Source organism: Alternaria arborescens, assembly GCF_004154835.1.
Source record: "Alternaria arborescens strain FERA 675 chromosome Unknown contig_11, whole genome shotgun sequence".
NCBI classification, from domain to species: domain Eukaryota; kingdom Fungi; phylum Ascomycota; class Dothideomycetes; order Pleosporales; family Pleosporaceae; genus Alternaria; species Alternaria arborescens.
Window position 1 is genome coordinate 38,187 of NW_021167866.1, and position 16,758 is coordinate 54,944.

Genomic DNA, 16,758 nt, shown 5'->3' on the forward strand with positions numbered 1-16,758 from the left:
ACCGCCTCCTCATCGATCGTGCTCGCTCCTGGATCAAAACGAGTTTATCTTGGTCACCAGATATAGCGCGCTGGCTAGTCGATTGTGAAGTTGGTACTCGTCGTGGCCAATATCGCGTCCTTCACTAGGCCGCTATACAATGACTTGACCATTGGGAACGGTGTACTGTCGGGACGCTAGACGTTATCACTGGGTTTCAAAATCCTTTGCGACCGAATCACTCTTGCCGTACGTTGTCCACAAACGAGCAAGCTCAGGGAACCTTAGCGCCGATTCACATTCTGACCTTCTCGAGCCATCGGTTGATAGCCTCTTGGTTGGAAAGCAATGTCTGTTGACACAAAGCTTGTTCCTAGTCTCATGTTGGCCCTGGTCCTCCTTTACACATGTACTAATGCTCAACAGCTACCTACACATGGTGAATGGTGGTATTCAGTCTGCCGTGGCTCGCGACTCAACCAGGCCATGGTATGGTCTCCGCCGCACGCAAACGACTTCTTGGACCCCATCGATAGTCCGTGGGACGGTGTCATGCACCAAGAGCTTGCGCAATGGGGCTATACGGAATCGGAAAGGTCTCAATTATGCGATTATGGCACATTCTGGGGTCTTGGCAGGGCATTCGGAAGTCTTGGTATCGATCCACGATCAAACTTCAACCATGGGCCTAACAGATGCTTCCGTGTCAGCCATGGAGATACAACGAGGAAGCGACCAGACAGCCGACAGTGGCCGCTCTCCGAGCAAACCTACATCACCCCAGATGGAAGGGTTAACAGGGCAAGTTTACCTTTGTTTTCTTTCCCTTCGTCTTACTGATGTCTTTGCATAGGTGACAGGCGCCTTCTCCGACATTGGCATCAATCCTGATGCGGGCATAGTATTTTTCATGAGCAGAAGAAGTGCTGTCGAATCGGCAAAGATCCTTTGGCGACAAGATCCACCGTCGCGGAGGGATCTTCCAGCACTACGGAGTAGTTCTGACTTCGCGTGGGCATTCTGGAACCGAGTGCCGCATTTCACCCCAATAACAGCGTTTTGGAGCGTGAGCGTCAACAATCGCCAGACGCTGGATATCTTGAGCCTCGCCTTCAAGACTTATCAGCCGTCACCAGGGCAACAAAGAGTGAACAGTGTTCAAGACTGGCCTGGGACCGATTTTGAGATCACTTCTGTTGAAGCACTCGCTATCTTGGGCAAGTTCAGTCCTTTCACTATGGCGGCAGACTTTCATGCTTCCAGGAGTATTGGCAGATGTCTACACGCAAGGAGCTGACAAATACAGGTTCTCCGACAGGCATAGCAGCTGGCTTCTTCCTCGCCCAACACAAACGACAATTGGGAGGCAACAAGATGATCGTTAAGATCACGGTCTTCAAAGCCCTCCAGCCCGTCACAGATGACGAATTTCCAACCATGATTTTCTGGGTGCAAGACGCTCGCAACATTTATGGCGATATCAACGGGGCGCATTCGGTGAATGTCTCAGATGTGGTGGGGATCGATCGTATGTGGGAGTTCGGAGAGCCGAAGGTGCTCAAAAGGAGCGCAGATGGGAAGAGCGTAACTCGAGAGCATGTTGTTCGTGTCGATCTGTAGACGTGAGTTATGACGGAGCAAAACTTTGAGGTGATACAGGTGCAAGTAAAGGACATCCAGGGAAGACTGCATTCAATCGTTCCAAGGTTACTTGCGCATGCGATCTCGTATACAAGGAGGTATGCATTACGACATGAGAAATTTGGTACGTCTAAGATCGAAGCGCGTTTTTGCCAAATGAGGTACCTTTCGGAGAGTGGAGTTTGGGCTCACGTGCGCGACGTCGCGTCTGTAGCTCGGGTTACCTGCCTGTTCGGTTGACGCCAAGTCGGACAACGCGTCCGACGCGTCCGACGCTCCCGAGCTGTCTTACTGCGCCAGATGCTCAACACTAGCAGGCACACAGTGCGGCGCACTTCGTACTGTTCCCCTGGTGCCCTTTACGCCATTGGTGTCGTTGAAGCTTTACGGCTTGGAGTATGTGTCGCTGGCTTTGACAAGCACAGAACGCCATCAACGAATGCGGAATCGGAACAGTGCCAGACTTGCAATATCCTCCCATTGCCGACCCTGCATTGAGTCAAACGATTGGAAGCAGTGCTGACTCACCTCAGCGAGTGGTGTGAGTCTGCTTACAAGCTGCCTGCATCAGTATCTCACCAAGAATCAGCATATGCAGGTAATGCTTACATGTTGCCAACCTCTATTGCGTGCACAACAAGCGGCCCTATGAAAATGCAGAATTCGACTGCTGATCGCTATTGGCAAGTTCTCTAAACAGTACCAATAAGCAATTTAGGTGTTCAAAAAGAGATGTAGTTTAAACATAAAGATGGGAGTTGACTACCATGTTTGTTTGATCCGTTAGACAAAGTCTAAAGTCGACTTTTAATATATGCACAAATAGCACCATGCTGTTCAATACGCTTATTCCGGCGCTATCATTTACGGTATTTATCTGCACAGTATCGACGCCATTTTCGAAGTTTTGCTCACGTATTGTCGTATAGGCTGTCGTAAAGCTGCCAGCACGTCTACATTATCCAAGGAAATTTCAGGCGTTGTAGTAACGCTATATAGATTGTCGTCGGACCCACAGCGACAGGCTCAACGCAAATGTATGCAGATGTTGTTACCGGCATCTTAACCTCCGAGCCCAGTGTCAGTGTCACTATTCCTGTCGACATACGTATGGAACTAACGTGTAAGAAAGTTTGAGCCATCAGTCAAAGCCACGGCAATTCGTGGAGGTGACTGGATTTCTACAGACCCGCCGAATCCGAATTCAAATGCTACTGTGCTGAGACTCCATGTCGACGTGCTTGTCAAAGTTGATGGAAATGCAGAAGAAGATGCGTATATCCGGATGCGATGTACAGGCGCAGAGATTGCAACACCAGAAGTCGCTGCTATTGTAAGCGGCAACCGAGATGCCTCGCCCGTCAAGTTTGGTGACTTCCAGGTACGTTGTACTACTTCGTCAATACTGTCTTGATCCAAGTCGCTCACACATGGATAGGCAACGTCATCTTGGACGTTTGAAACAGCGAGTAAGAATTACTGGGAGTTACAGAATGCAGTCTTCGTGGGCAGCACTAGTCTACGTGTTGGAGAAGATGAAGGTACATTCGTTGTAGGCTTCAAGATTGCCAAAGTGTTGAGTGCCGAGACTGATGTCAGTATATAAACGGATAGCCTCTTCCTCCCTGAATGCGCTCTCGAGTAATCGTTCGTGAAAAGCATAATGATTGGAGCATTTCGCAGTATTACACCCTTTTCTATCAGGTACATTCAGGCAGACTCAAGCACGATCATAGTTTCTCTGAATGTTCGCGCAGCGATTGAATCAAGATTGCGAAACTTTCACGCGCTGACTTGAGTGCTGTAGACTACTTTTTCTTCCTCTGTAAAACATTATTTTCGTTGCCGCGCTAGGCACACTGGTTGCAAGTGAGCGTTCTGTGTCGTTTCCCGAGTCCCCTCTCGTGAACATCTCGTCACTCAATACCGCCGACCAAGACACCTATCCAGCCGACATCACGATCACCAGCGATACAGATTCCGAGCGACTCGTTCACACCTCTGCGACCAAAGACGCTGACTGGGACAAGTCCGTGTGTCGAGGCCGCAAACTCGTCGTCGCAATGACCCGAGATGCCAGCCAAGGTACACGCTATATCAACCCCCTATTTACACAGTGGGACGGCGATCTTGAAAAAGAGATGGTGGACCGGGGATGGGATAATTGGCAAGAACACAGAGGCTGGTGCGACTTCAAGGATAATGGATTGTCGCCGGCATTAAAAGCTCTGGGCATCGGTTACCAGCATGTCGACGACAAAGTCGATAACCAATGTTGGGTTGCGAATCATTCCGATGGTCCAGGTGTGCTCTTCAATCCGGACGACCCTGATGATATAGATGATTCGGACGATGAGATGCCGGCCATGGATGATCAGTATTATATGGATCCAAACGGGCAAAGAAAGAGGGTAAGTCGGATTTTCGTGCCCAGCTAACTAGCAAACTAAATTACGCATCATAGTCGTTCAGCAAGTCCATTAATTGACGCTGCTTCTAGTGCACAGGCGCGTCATACGCCATGGGCATCAACGTACCCGCCGGTGTCCTTTACTTCATCTCACGTACAGGGCCGCTAGAAGCCGCAAAATGGTTGTGGGAGAGAACGCTGCAATCTCACGAACTTCCCAATCTTAGGATGAGCTCCGTTCTAGCATGGAGTTTGTCTCACAAGATTATGTGGTCTGACGACCCTCTTAGCAATATCCGTAAGATATTCAGTCTATATTACCAATGAGGAGACGAATGATATCGTGGAAAAGGCACTTGGTATAGGGCCAACAGACGATATGAAGAAATGGCCTGGGGTAAGTTTCGATTCGACGTCGGAGGAGGGTTTGGCTATCCTTGATAAGCTCGTGCCTTCGTTGTAAGCTGTATCAGTCATACTGATGGAACTTTGTCGATAGGATCAGCCAATGGTCGCGCAGTGGGTTACTTCCTTGCTCAGCATAAGCATCAGTTGGGTGGAGACAAACACGTCTCCAAGATGACTGTCTTTGAGGATGAAAACCAGGGCAATCCGCATGCCACAATTCTCTTCTGGATCGATGATGTGCCTTCGCCACCGCCGGGGTTGCCGGAGCCTGGCGGGCCGCCTGGTGATCATCCCATGGACACTTCGCCTGGGATGGTTCAGTCAAAAGTTGTGAGGAGGAGGGATCATGGAAGGAGTATCACAAGGAAACACGTGATTTGGGTAGGACCGGAATGTGAGCTGGCTTTATTGGCGTCGTGCTTCGAATGGAAGGTTATGTACAACCTGTTCAAGATTACCTCAACAAATCCGGTCAAGGATATCTATTTTGTACTGTGGAATGCAACACCGTGTGTGAAGCGTTATTTGATTAAAAAATCGAGCTGACTGGTACTGGGAACTCTTCTACGCTCAAACATAAGACGATAAGCTTACCAACGCGATTACGAACCGATTGATTCAGGTATCTGTTCCAACTCCTGCGTCGCTGCCTCGTTACAACTTTGCCCAGACCTTATGACTCCTCACGATATTCTTTCCATCTTTGGATCGCTCTAACACTCGCCCTTCATCCACAAGATCACGCTTACTGAGCGCCAAACCAGTTCCTCCGCTCATTATCTCATCGGGGGGTTGCGGTGCTGGCCACGGTGCCGGTTTAACAACGAAACACAACCACGGCAAGATGCCCGTCATCCAGACTGGGTTCGCTGGTGAGCCCTGAAAGACGTGTATACTGGAAACATATCTGTTGTGACCAAACTGAGGCTTGTGCTGCCCAAGAAGGTATCCTATTGCTATTCCGTTCGGAGACCCTATACCAAACTTGTTAGTACTATGCGCATCACAAGCATCATGGGTTCACGATATACCTAATAAAGCCCAGTACTCAGAGGCTTCTCCAGCTACGAACTCAGTTCCTGGCCAGGTTCTGAGTGGTTGACCGTCCAAGGCCCTCAAAATGATCTGCCGAGTTTCTTTGTTGACAATCTGGTGGGAGTAGATGTAGTTGATATTACCCAACTTGCCAGGGCTCATTCTCTCCCACATGCCCCAGGCAATATCTGAACTCGACCTCAGCGCTGGTAGCTCGTTCTTTGGAACATTGTCAACTCCCCACTGATTTTTGGCCGCTGATTCTGGAGACTTGCGGTTGATCATATGGATGACGCCATCCCGCGCGTTGATGCCTATGGTGTAATAAGCGTTTGTGACCTTGAAGCTTACTCCGTCAACAGTATAACGTTGTTGGTTTCTGGGTGGCATCTGGCCGTTTGGTAATCGGTGAACGGTGGGGCCATCTCGGTGGACATAGGAGAAACACTTGTTCGGTCCGCCATACTGTGCACTTCCTGCGCCAATTCCTAGGGTCTGGAGGACACCTTCGAACATAGGTTTCATCGTGAAGTCGCACTGGTCCTGGATGTCCTCATTCATACTGTTGTCTTTATAACCCCAGGTCGTAAGTTCGTTTTCGAGGGTGCCAGTCCATAGACTGTTCAATGGAGTACCAAACCTAGCAGCGTTTACTGGATCGAGCGTATTCATTAGTTGGAGCTTCTGGCCGCGACAGCCGCAAGTCTGCCATAGAAAGTCATCAGCTGGGCCGGGAGGCGCTCTCTTGACTATGCTACCACTATCTTCAACGGCGAGACTCCATATGTCAAGTGAAGTTTCGTTCGGAGGGGGCGGCGGAACCTCGCCCACGACTAGACTGATGAGTGTGACGAGACAAAGAAGTAGTACGGTTCGCATGTTGCGGATCTGTTGATGGAAGTCGCGTGGAGAAACGGTAGATCAAAGGACAGAGAAGGTATATGGAGGAAGGGCGCTAGATGTGGTCATGTAGCGCGCACAAATTGTTTTCAAGCAGGAAAAGCCCAAGCTTTAGCCATTTGCGTCCAAAGTGAAGGCAGGTGGGAAAGACCAGAAGTCTTAGCGTGGCAAGCAAGACAGTGAAAGGCAAGGGTTGGCCCAAACTTAGAGCAAAGTGAGTTTAGAATGTCTTGGGGCTACCACGAGGCATCTGTTTGATTAAGCTGATATATCACGACCGAATTACATGCTTGAGTCGACAACATACACGAATGTGTAATCTGGAAAGAATTGCGCGATCATGACTTTATCCAAACCTTATGACTCCTCACGATATTCTTCCCATCACCGCTTCTCTTGATCACTCTACCTCCATCCGTGTTCGCGAGGGCTTCCATACCAGAACCCGGGGGCGGTACTAAAACATCCATCGGATCGGGTGGTGCAGTTGGTGGTGGAGAAGGCGCCAGGCCAACAGCGAAGATCATGTTCGATAGCGACGATCCGGTCTTGCGGTAGATGCGGATCCCCTGAACATAATAGTTGCTTCCCAACTGTGCCTTGTGTTGAGCAAGAAAATATCCTACCCCTATAGCGTTCGGACTACCTAAACCCAGGCATATTGTCAGCGCCGTTCTGAACTCAAAGCATCAGACACTTCGTTACGTATTGCGAGAAGACTTTTAGTGAGAACATACCCATCAAGGCCAAATAGTCCTCGGATTCTGGCGTGACAAGAAACCCAGGAGGATTCGGCGGCACTTCATCTAGCCCTTTGTTCTTCAGTATCCTGTCGATAACCTGCTCGGTTTCGCTGTTGATGATGGACATGGATGCAAAAAGTCTGATTTTGTTCAGTTTGTCGCCATCTTGAATTCGATTCCAATAGGCCCATGCTATATCTGAACTCGCACGTAGAGCGGGTAACTCATCAAGCGGAACCGGATCATCATCACGTATGCCCCATGTTTCGCGGGCCTCAGCTTGAGGGGAGCCCCGGTTGAGGAATAATATGTAACCATAGCTCGGGTTGATTACCATGGTGCCATGAGCGGCCGTGACCTAAATAGGGAAGAGCGTCAGTAAAGTGTGCGAAGACTGTAATAGTAGAGCTCCCTGGCGTGGGCTTACCCTGTACTTCCTACCGTCTTTAGTGTAGTACTGCTCGTTGAGAGGTGGGAGATCTCCATTTCCATCCCTCACGATGTCGCTGTTACAATGACTGTATGAGACACAATGGTTTGGCCCGCCATGGAGCGAGTTAGTTATTGGAATCCCCAGCGTAGCGAGGTATGGGGCGATCCCGCTAAAGTCGAAGAGATCTGGGTCTTTAAAGTTATCTTTGTAACCCCATTCTGCAAGCTCTTCCCTCATCTCGCCATCCCAGGGAGATGCCAAGGGATTCAGGAACCGAGCGGCTTCGGGTGGGTTTTGGGTCATTGCAAAAAGCAGTTTTGCTCCTCGACATTTGCATTGGTACCAAAGCTCATCGTCAGCAGGGTTGAGGTTGTCGTCGTCATCGTCGTCATCGTCGTCGTCGCTGTCGTCGTCGGGGTCGCTGCCTGGGTCAGACCTTCTTGCGCCTAAGATGAGGTTCTGGTATCCGGGAGATTCGACGCCAACATTGATAAGATTGAGCAGAATCTCAGTCGCGCCGAGAGCGATGAGACCCACAACGAAGATGATGTATGTGAGCTTCATGTTAAGGGTTTGGATATCTGAATGCCTATAGGTGGGTGCTTCGGTCTCAGAGCAAGGAAGAAAACAGATATAGCGTTCACCGGATGAGCGAGCTATACTAACGGCCGGAAATCAAGGTGAAAGACCGGGGTGCTTGGATAGACCCATTCCAAAAGCTGGTTCACTTACTGCGAGATTTGGGGTTGAATTGATTCTAAGTGAAGGGGGAAAAGGCGTTGAGATGAGGTGTCAAACAGGCATCTACCGACATCATCCCATCATCTTACCCATGCTTTCGCGTCAAAGCTTTGCCCAAATCTTATGTGTCCTAATGAAATTCTTCCCATCTTTACTCCTCCTCACTGCTTTTGCCTCTTCCATCGGAGAGCCAGGAGTGTCGTCCGGGTCAGGCATCGGTGGCGTGTGCTTGTCAATGTAGAAGAAGAGAGCAGGGTCATCATAATATTCGTCATCATCATCCCCCTTAAAGATCTTGATTTTCCAGATGAAATTGTCGCCACCAAGTTGCCTCTTGTGCTGGAGAAGAAAGTAGCCGGCTCCTAAGCCCTAAATGTGGGTATACAAAGTCAGTGTACGTCTCGTAAGTAGTTCGTGTACGCGTAATTACATTTGGCGAACCTAGAGAACGTCAGCGTGAGTAGTGTCTTGATAGAGAAGGACTAAAATGGAGTATGAGACTACACAGTAGGCGATATAAGGCGTACCAATAAGTGCGAGAGCAGCTTCAGCTTCGGCCCCTCCATTTGCTCCCACAATGAGATCAGTTCCAGGCCACTTCTCGACCTCAGTCTTTCCCATCGCTTTCAAGGCCCTTGGTATAATGACATCCACAGTCTCATCGTTGATGATGTTTAGAGACATGATCATTTTGATACTTGGTTCGCCTTCGATCCTGTTCCACATCCCCCAAGCTAGGTCTGAGCTAGAGCGAAGTGCCGGCAAGTCGGCTTTGTCGATTTGCTCCTGATCCCAGACCGTTTGGGCCGATTTCTCAGGTGAAGTGCGGTCGAGGAAGTAAACAATACCGTCTTTCCGGTTTATGCCAAGTTTAGAATAGGCGCCCGTGACCTGTTATGCTATCAGAATTAGCCTGCCGGATGATTTGAATTTGATGGAGCTACGCGCGTCTGACCCTGTAGATCTTTCCGTCCGCCTCGTATCGCTGCTTGGATATACTGGGCATTTCCCCATTCTTGTCCAGGATGATCGTTGATCCAAACCTATGCTCTAACATGAAGCAGTGGTTCGGCCCACCCTTAAGTGCCGAACGCGGGTCAATACCGAGAGCATCGAAAGCACTCCTTATATGATGCTTCGAGAAGTCGCATGAGTTGTCGTTCATCGCGTGATGATTGTCGTCGTCGAGATATCCCCATTTTCTTAGTTCAAGCTTTAGGTCGCCGTCCCATGGACTCTGCGTGTAAGGCCACCCCAGCATCCTCGTTGAGTCTTGTTCGTCGAGGGACATGGCTTTGACAAGCGCGGCGCCACGACAATATGCCTTGTGCCATATTGCATCGTGATCTGCGGGATTGACGGTGGCAGTCAAGAATGTTGAGCTTGAGTTGACAATGGTGAGATTTTGATGTAGGTCCGGTCCAGGCGCAATTCTACTCGCCACAGAGGCGATGAGGATAGCAAGACGACAGTAGAAAAAGAGCTTCATACTCAGCTATTAGTCTAAGTCGTGGACTTCGAAGGAAACGAACAAGTTGTATTAAATCCAGGGGAATTTGCTAAACCCCGACGACCTATAAGAGCAAGGGCAAGGCGAGCGCCATGACGCAATACAACAAACGGAGCGATCGTTCCCATCACGAAGTGAATACAAGGATCCATGTAGAATCTCGACCTAGTGCGACCCTTGTTGTCTTACACACTCCACTTCTTCTTCAAGGCCGCGACTTGAGTCGCGTTGACGCCTAGTACACTCCCGTGCCTCAAATTCTGAGGCCAGGCACTCCGGTCACTCGCTGTCCATTTTCCACCCTTCACGTCAGAACTTTCATAAGGTCTGTATCCGTCTGCTCCATAGAAGTCAAGCAACAAATGCGCCTTGCCAGCAACTTGATTATCCCAGTAAGGTGCAGGACCTAAAGTTTGGTATACGAGGTCAGTATGTGTCTCACATTCAATTCGTATAGGGACATGACTAACCCTCTACACCAGAAGCGATAATAGCGTTAGCGCCTGCAGGCCTAGACCAGGTACCAAACAGCCCATTAGTAGAGATTTCTGTGAAAACAGTCTTTGCACTTTCATCCTTCAAGAAGCGCGCGTATGCATTGTTTCCCAGGGCCAGAAATTCCTGGTCAATAATATTGGTAGGTGATCGGTTGATGTAGTCCTGGGGCGCACTGAAAGTCTTGAAATCTTTGGTGTACGCGTAACGGATTCGAATCGATGAAGGCGCACCCGTATGTTGCGGGTCGGAAGTAGGGTAAAATTTGCTAGCCCAGTGAACGAAGTATTGGCCCTTGGCTTCGTCCCAGATTGCACTGGGTGCCCACACCATACCTGCTGTAGAGTCTTCAACGGTGACAAGACGTTCATTGGTCCATGTTACAAGATCGGTAGACTCCCAAACGAAGATTCCACGAGAGCCTGTACGTTGAGATGCATCCCATGTTGTCTTGCCAATATCAAGGTCTGTGCCAATGATGTACCATTTCTTGCCAGCTTCGGCTGCTCCACCAGATATGATAGCTGGATCACGAACGCCCTGAGTACCTTTCGTAGGAATTATAACAGGTTGGCCCTTGTTCATGGCAACCATGGAGTTTGCATTGTTGCCATTGGAAAGGTAGAAGTAGACAGAGGGCTTGTCACCAAGGAAGAAGACGCCAAGGTAGTTCGTAAGGGAAGAATCGGCACGTGGCGCTATGCCGTACCTTGCGAAGTCGAGAGTCTGAGACGGAAGAGCGAGGACGCTAGGGAGCAGGGTGCACAGAGTGAGAAGACGCATCGTGAGGGAAGTTTCGTGAGTTCGGAAGTGACGAGTGAAAAAAAAAAAGGCTGTAGCGACAGTTTATAGAACTCTTTGGACAAGTGCCCGTCTAGCTTTGCCACGCAGTCCGTGTAAAGTACCATGACCCGAGCATCCCGCAACGGCTGTCCCTCCCAAGAAGGCAAGGTACCCAGGCCTCGGTGGATTTAGAAACATCAAGTCAGGAAATCGAACACATGTGCGGGGAAAATCCGGCATTACTTCAATAAACCCCGGTTTGGCAAGAGGGTGTGGGGTTAGATTAGAGTTGTATACGAAGGATGTGGCATTTCTCCGGCGCTACCAGTTTCCAAGACGCTACGTGAGCAGCCTCGGCAGTTCGGACAAATGCAGTGCCATAACAATGTTGCGATTAACTATAATAATAAGCTCGTGAAACTTTCGTGGTTGGCTACCGATGCGACTAACCATGTTCTGGGGTACATGAGATCCTAGCAGCTTTCCGCGTGACCGGTTAGTATTACAACACTGCGCCCAAACGTCATAGTACGGGATGCAGCGCAGCACGGCGTTGTGGTTTGTATGCCGCGATTGCTATTGTGAAAATGTGTGAGATAGTCATTCCAGGCGTGGCTCAGTCATCATCGCTGTCGTAACCAGCTACAAGCATGGTGGATAGTTTTGAGGGTGGCGCAGCAGCTTTCGTCTGGGGCGCAGGAGCCGATGCAGGCGTCTTCTTCTTGATGCCTAATGCGGCGCTGAAGTCTTTCTTTTCCTTTGGCTTCTTGGTGAAGGTTGTGACCACAGGTACTTCGACAGGTGCATCGAACATATCTTCATCGATTGTCTCCTCGCCGATATCAGGCATGCTCCGGTTTGAGAAGGCTTGTCGTGCAGCCTCTGCATCTTCTTCCTCTTGCTTCTTCCGTCGCTCGTCGGCCGCATCGGGCGGGACATCGGTTCCTTTGCCTTCGCGGTCTGCCTTCTCCAGTCTAGCGTTTCTCGACCGGATCTCGTCTAGAGCATCTGCGATGGCCATCTCTGTCTTCGCATCGTGGACTTTTGATTCGAGTTCCTTCATCGCATCGCGCTCCGCTTCCTCTCTCTCTATGCGATCTAAGCGCTCTTCTTCGGTCTCTTCGTTTAGCTTGGCCTCCCTCCATGGCTCGAAGTTTCTCTTTGCGCCACGCTCGCATTCGTAGTCCATGTTCTTGGGGTCGGTCTTGAAGGTGATCTCGCCGGAGCATCGCGTGCATCGGATGTAGAAGCGGAATATGGCGATGTTGTAGTACTTTTCATCCGTCGTCTCTTTGCGCGCGTTGAACTTGCGCCCTTTGTAGATGAACTCGCCGCAGTGGGTGCACTTCATGGAGAAAGGGGCCATGAGACGGACTGTCATCAGCTTGGGACCGGCATTCTTGGGACCGCGTTGACGCGTGATCTTCGAGGGGTCGAAGTCTGGTGGGTAGTACTTGGTGAGCACTTTTCGTTCAGACATGGCGGCGGATTATGCGAAGTCGACGTTGATCGGGAATTCGGGATAGTAGTTTTGGGATCCAGAGGCGTTTTGTGTTGTGTGAACGAAGACGTCGCGTGATGCGGCCGTGATGTGGTAGCGGATGCTGAGTGTCGGAGATCACGTCTAGGTGAAGGCGACCTTGGAGCGGAACTTTTGGCTGACTAAGGCGGCCCGCTGCTGCAGGAACCCCGCAAACATGTGCTCTCGCGTCAGGTAAGCGCGACCCTGGCACCATCACCGCGCCGCCGCCTACTGCAACCTCGACTGGAGACACGTTTTTTTCTACGGAGAAACCTGCTGACCTGCCTAGACAGACTCTGTCCGATGCAATAGCAAGATTATGGAGAAATATCTTCGTGAGTGGCGCCAAGAAGCCCTCAACCGCTGCCAGTACGACACAGCCATCTTCGTCGCAGACAAACTGCTGGCCTTGACAGGTATGAAGACCGCATCTTTGGATTAGCGCATACTGACGGGATATCGTAGATGACGACCAAGATGCATTCTGGCTAGCCCAGGTACACTTCACCACCGGCAACTACAACAGGACGCAATCACTCCTGGCACGCGGAAACCTCGTCGAACGCACACCACAATGTCGATACCTCGCCGCACATTGCTCCCTAAAGCTGGGCAAATTGGAAGAGGCTCTGAGCATACTGGGCGACAAGAACCCGACTCATCTCATCTCAGCGCCAGGCAACACGCGTACCAAACTGCGGCATGTCGATGTCAACACACGGGCAGGCGCAAGACAGAACAAGAACGGCTCGCGCAACGAGCGCTTACCCACCAGCGAGGAGCGTGATCGGGAGGATGTTAACAACATCAAGTCGGAAGCAGGCATGTGCTATCTGAGAGGCGTATGCTATGCAAAGCAGAATTCCTTCGATCGGGCCAAGGAGTGCTACAAGACAGCGGTGCAGATTGACGTGCAATGCTTCGAGGCCTTCGATGCGCTCATGTCCAACTCACTCATGGCGCCCGAGGAGGAGTGGAAGTTCTTGGAGTCGCTCAACTTCGACACCATCAACGTCACCAACAACCCTTCGCTATCGCAAGAGGCGGCTTCGTTCACCAAGACACTCTACACCACACGATTGTCCAAATACACCAGACCAGAGGAGTTTGCCAACGCGACCGAGACACTCACAACCCACTACAATCTTGGCGAGAATCCAGATATCGTCCTCTCCAAAGCCGACCTCATGTTCACCCTCTGCCGCTTCCGTGATACCCTTGCCCTTACATCAGCCGTCCTCGCCAACGACAAGTACAATTTCAACATCATGCCTATACACATAGCGTCCTTGCATGAGCTCGGGGAAAAAAACACTCTGTTCCTGCTTGCGCACGAACTCGCGGACACGAACCCCTCAGAACCATGCGCTTGGTTTGCTGTCGGTACCTACTATCTCGCCATCGGTCGCATAGCTGAAGCACGCCGCTACTTCTCCAAGTCCTCAATGATGGATCCACACTTTGGCCCTGCCTGGATTGGTTTCGCGCATACTTTTGCCGCAGAAGGAGAGCATGATCAAGCCATCTCTGCCTACTCTACCGCCGCACGCCTCTTTCAGGGCTCGCACCTCCCACAGCTTTTCCTCGGTATGCAGAACCTTCAGTTGAACAACCTCAGCCTGTCACGAGAATACTTGAAGACGTCATATGATCTGTGCGAGAACGATCCGTGTCTTCTTAACGAGATGGGCGTTGTCTACTTCCACGAAGGACAGCTGCTAGACGCTATACAATTCTTTCGCCGTGCACTGGCCTTCTCGGAACAAAATGAAGCAGATCCGGATGCTTGGATTCCCACACGGATAAACCTTGCCCACGCACTTCGAAAATGTGATCAGTTTAACGAAGCACTTGCGACATTTGACGAGGTTCTTCGCCACGGCAACAAGGACCCTAGCGTCTTCACCGCGAAAGCACTAGTGCTCCTGAACCTTCATCGAAATTGGGATGCCATCGTTACCTTGCACGAAGCCCTCGCCGTCTCGCCCCAGGACCCTATGGCTACAGATCTCCTCAATCGCGCGCTGGAGATGAACGAGTCAGAAAGTGGGCTCCTCGAATCTGGACGGGCTGACATGGCCGAGGGTGCGGACGAAGACGAAGAGATTGAAGAGTTAGAACGGAGAATGAATGGCAAGCTGCGTGAGATTGAACAGAATCGCAGTGCGGGCAGGCGAGGTCGTAGGAGACGGCATGCACAAGGCGTAGCAGACGAAGACCTTAGCGCTTTTGGAGAAAGTATGGTGGTCGACTCGGATGAAGGCTAGTACTTGCTGGCTTCTTTTTGGATATACAAGCAACAGCCATGGATTTGAATATCCCTCATAGGCAAAAAGGCAAGGTACTGCAAAACTACAGGATCACGGTCGGGCGTCACATGGGCTTTGGATCATGGCATAGCGTGGAGTGAGTGGAGTCTGTAAACATCTTTTTCTGCATAACCGATACCATATCACAAGCGTTTGTTCTTCAAATGCACTTCATTCTTGCAATTCTGCAATGACTCCTTGTGCCTATTTACGCTAATGTCTCAACCCTTTTCTCGCAAAAGCCCCCCCACTCGTGCTTATGATGAAACCATCGTGCTTACATCGACTACGAGGAGGTTGGACGCTCCCATGGAGTTATACTTGTGTGTGGAATGTAATCCGAATTACGAAGTGATTAGCTCCAGTTACTCCATTTCCCAATTCGTCAAAGTCACCATTGACTGTTTCGGTAGATATAGCTGGGTTTCTACTTGACATCACCTTGTCGGTAATCCTTTCGTCTTGATCACGCTGTCGACATTTGGGATCAGGTGGGAGAGACTTCCAGCGGGTCGCTTGCGTATGACTACTGTCTACTGATTGTCGCGAAGGTCAGAAACGGTACCGAATCTGGCTACGGTCAGCGGATCAACAAATGTAGATCAAAGGTATCTAGCTGTTAACTCACATCCTTGAATGATAACAAGCATAGCTCAACTTGGTCCTTCAGAGGGTGATTTTCTCTCCGTACGGAAATACCAGGACAAATCTTGCGATAAAGTCAGTCCATTAACAGAGGTAAAGGTAGCGCTGCTTGATTCGCACCTTTGGCATATCCCCATCTTTGCAGTACTGCCTCAATCCCTTTCCTTGTAGTTTTCCTTGCAATTTCCCTGCTCTTTCCCTTCTCCAGTAGAGTATCATAATCGGTGTGCATATGACGTACATGCGCAATGACAGCAAGCAAGACTTTCCGCGATAACGGTAATGAGCTTGTTCGACCGACTCTCCCAGAATGCTTCTTGAAGCCGTGCCTAAGTACCGTTTCCTTGGCCGCCACAGGTATCTTCGGAAACTGAACGTCTACTTCGGCAGCTGCCTTGGCGATATCAGTAGCATCGCGTTGCGCTGTTGTAGCGCGGCGAGTAGACAGCGTTTGTTTTGCTTGAGTGTGAATCTTGTGCAGGACACTCAGAGGGACACGAATCCCGATCGTCTTGTTCTTATCTACAACAATGTATAACTTCCGGCCCTTTTCATGAGTAAGCTTGCGGCTGTGGAGCGTCTTGTACCGGTCGCCCTTCGGAAGATAGCCATATTCCTTTGGCATCGGTGTTTTTGTTGTCACCTCAATCTCTTGACGCATGGCTACATAGAGCGGGCTCAATACTTGTGTGACTTGCTGGCGCCTGGGTCGTCAAACAATGCAAGCCTGATTCTATTGCCTACTCTTTGTCGTCTAGCGCGCTCAAGCGAGATAAGTGCAAACAAAGGGGGCTCTGAAGCATTGTTGATGAGGAAGCGCGTCGAGACGCGTCGACTCGTGGATCGACAAAGAATCTGCGTCATCGACATCAGGCGCTAAGCTAGAACAAGCGCACACATGTGACAGCGTGCCCAGGTGTCTAGTAAACGTTCAACGACGTTCTCACGTCTAAGACCTCATAATTCCATCTATCTTAATCCTGTCGTGCAGAGGTATTCCTCTGTTTCACTTCCCGCGCGTCAACACGTAGTTGAAGATGATGATCGCTCCTCCCCCGCGGTCCGGATCAATCGGCACCCAAGTGCTAAGTTTGGCACTCAGGAGCGTTGGTCCCACATGCGGTCGCCAATGCGCGGCACAGCTGAAGCTTACCCGACTCCACAGCAGCCACGAACAGGCACCATGACGACGCTTCAGTGGCAC

General features: G+C 50.4%; 9 protein-coding genes across 9 annotated transcripts; 3 read left to right on the forward strand and 6 right to left on the reverse strand.

Annotated features, from left to right (window-relative positions):
* Positions 1–465: 465 nt before the first annotated feature.
* Positions 466–1,599, forward strand: AA0111_g5429 (hypothetical protein; the record flags this gene model as incomplete). The annotated part of the gene is made up of 3 exons (XM_028651538.1): positions 466–771; positions 833–1,244; positions 1,286–1,599. The coding sequence occupies 3 exons, from the start codon at positions 466–468 to the stop codon at positions 1,597–1,599; spliced, it is 1,032 nt and encodes a 343-aa protein (XP_028506852.1).
* A 1,056-nt stretch (positions 1,600–2,655) lies between these two features.
* AA0111_g5430 (hypothetical protein) lies at positions 2,656–4,108 on the forward strand (the record flags this gene model as incomplete). The annotated part of the gene is made up of 5 exons (XM_028651540.1): positions 2,656–2,700; positions 2,753–3,001; positions 3,059–3,218; positions 3,475–4,031; positions 4,085–4,108. 5 exons carry the CDS (start codon positions 2,656–2,658, stop codon positions 4,106–4,108), a joined length of 1,035 nt encoding a protein of 344 aa, XP_028506676.1.
* Positions 4,109–5,092: 984 nt separating this feature from the next.
* Positions 5,093–6,352, reverse strand: AA0111_g5431 (hypothetical protein; the record flags this gene model as incomplete). The annotated part of the gene is made up of 2 exons (XM_028651541.1): positions 5,093–5,412; positions 5,470–6,352. 2 exons carry the CDS (start codon positions 6,350–6,352, stop codon positions 5,093–5,095), a joined length of 1,203 nt encoding a protein of 400 aa, XP_028506825.1.
* Positions 6,353–6,711: 359 nt separating this feature from the next.
* On the reverse strand, positions 6,712–8,113 carry AA0111_g5432 (hypothetical protein; the record flags this gene model as incomplete). Its single annotated transcript, XM_028651542.1, has 3 exons — positions 6,712–7,019; positions 7,111–7,474; positions 7,544–8,113. 3 exons carry the CDS (start codon positions 8,111–8,113, stop codon positions 6,712–6,714), a joined length of 1,242 nt encoding a protein of 413 aa, XP_028506677.1.
* A 279-nt stretch (positions 8,114–8,392) lies between these two features.
* AA0111_g5433 (hypothetical protein) lies at positions 8,393–9,779 on the reverse strand (the record flags this gene model as incomplete). Its single annotated transcript, XM_028651543.1, has 4 exons — positions 8,393–8,659; positions 8,721–8,731; positions 8,818–9,181; positions 9,246–9,779. 4 exons carry the CDS (start codon positions 9,777–9,779, stop codon positions 8,393–8,395), a joined length of 1,176 nt encoding a protein of 391 aa, XP_028506678.1.
* A 206-nt stretch (positions 9,780–9,985) lies between these two features.
* AA0111_g5434 (hypothetical protein) lies at positions 9,986–11,078 on the reverse strand (the record flags this gene model as incomplete). The annotated part of the gene is made up of 2 exons (XM_028651544.1): positions 9,986–10,206; positions 10,271–11,078. 2 exons carry the CDS (start codon positions 11,076–11,078, stop codon positions 9,986–9,988), a joined length of 1,029 nt encoding a protein of 342 aa, XP_028506679.1.
* A 616-nt stretch (positions 11,079–11,694) lies between these two features.
* Positions 11,695–12,558, reverse strand: AA0111_g5435 (hypothetical protein; the record flags this gene model as incomplete). The annotated part of the gene is made up of 1 exon (XM_028651545.1): positions 11,695–12,558. One exon carries the CDS (start codon positions 12,556–12,558, stop codon positions 11,695–11,697), a length of 864 nt encoding a protein of 287 aa, XP_028506680.1.
* Positions 12,559–12,919: 361 nt separating this feature from the next.
* On the forward strand, positions 12,920–14,867 carry AA0111_g5436 (Anaphase-promoting complex subunit; the record flags this gene model as incomplete). Its single annotated transcript, XM_028651546.1, has 2 exons — positions 12,920–13,016; positions 13,066–14,867. 2 exons carry the CDS (start codon positions 12,920–12,922, stop codon positions 14,865–14,867), a joined length of 1,899 nt encoding a protein of 632 aa, XP_028506681.1.
* A 763-nt stretch (positions 14,868–15,630) lies between these two features.
* AA0111_g5437 (hypothetical protein) lies at positions 15,631–16,215 on the reverse strand (the record flags this gene model as incomplete). Its single annotated transcript, XM_028651547.1, has 1 exon — positions 15,631–16,215. The coding sequence occupies one exon, from the start codon at positions 16,213–16,215 to the stop codon at positions 15,631–15,633; it is 585 nt and encodes a 194-aa protein (XP_028506682.1).
* Between the last annotated feature and the right edge of the window lie 543 nt (positions 16,216–16,758).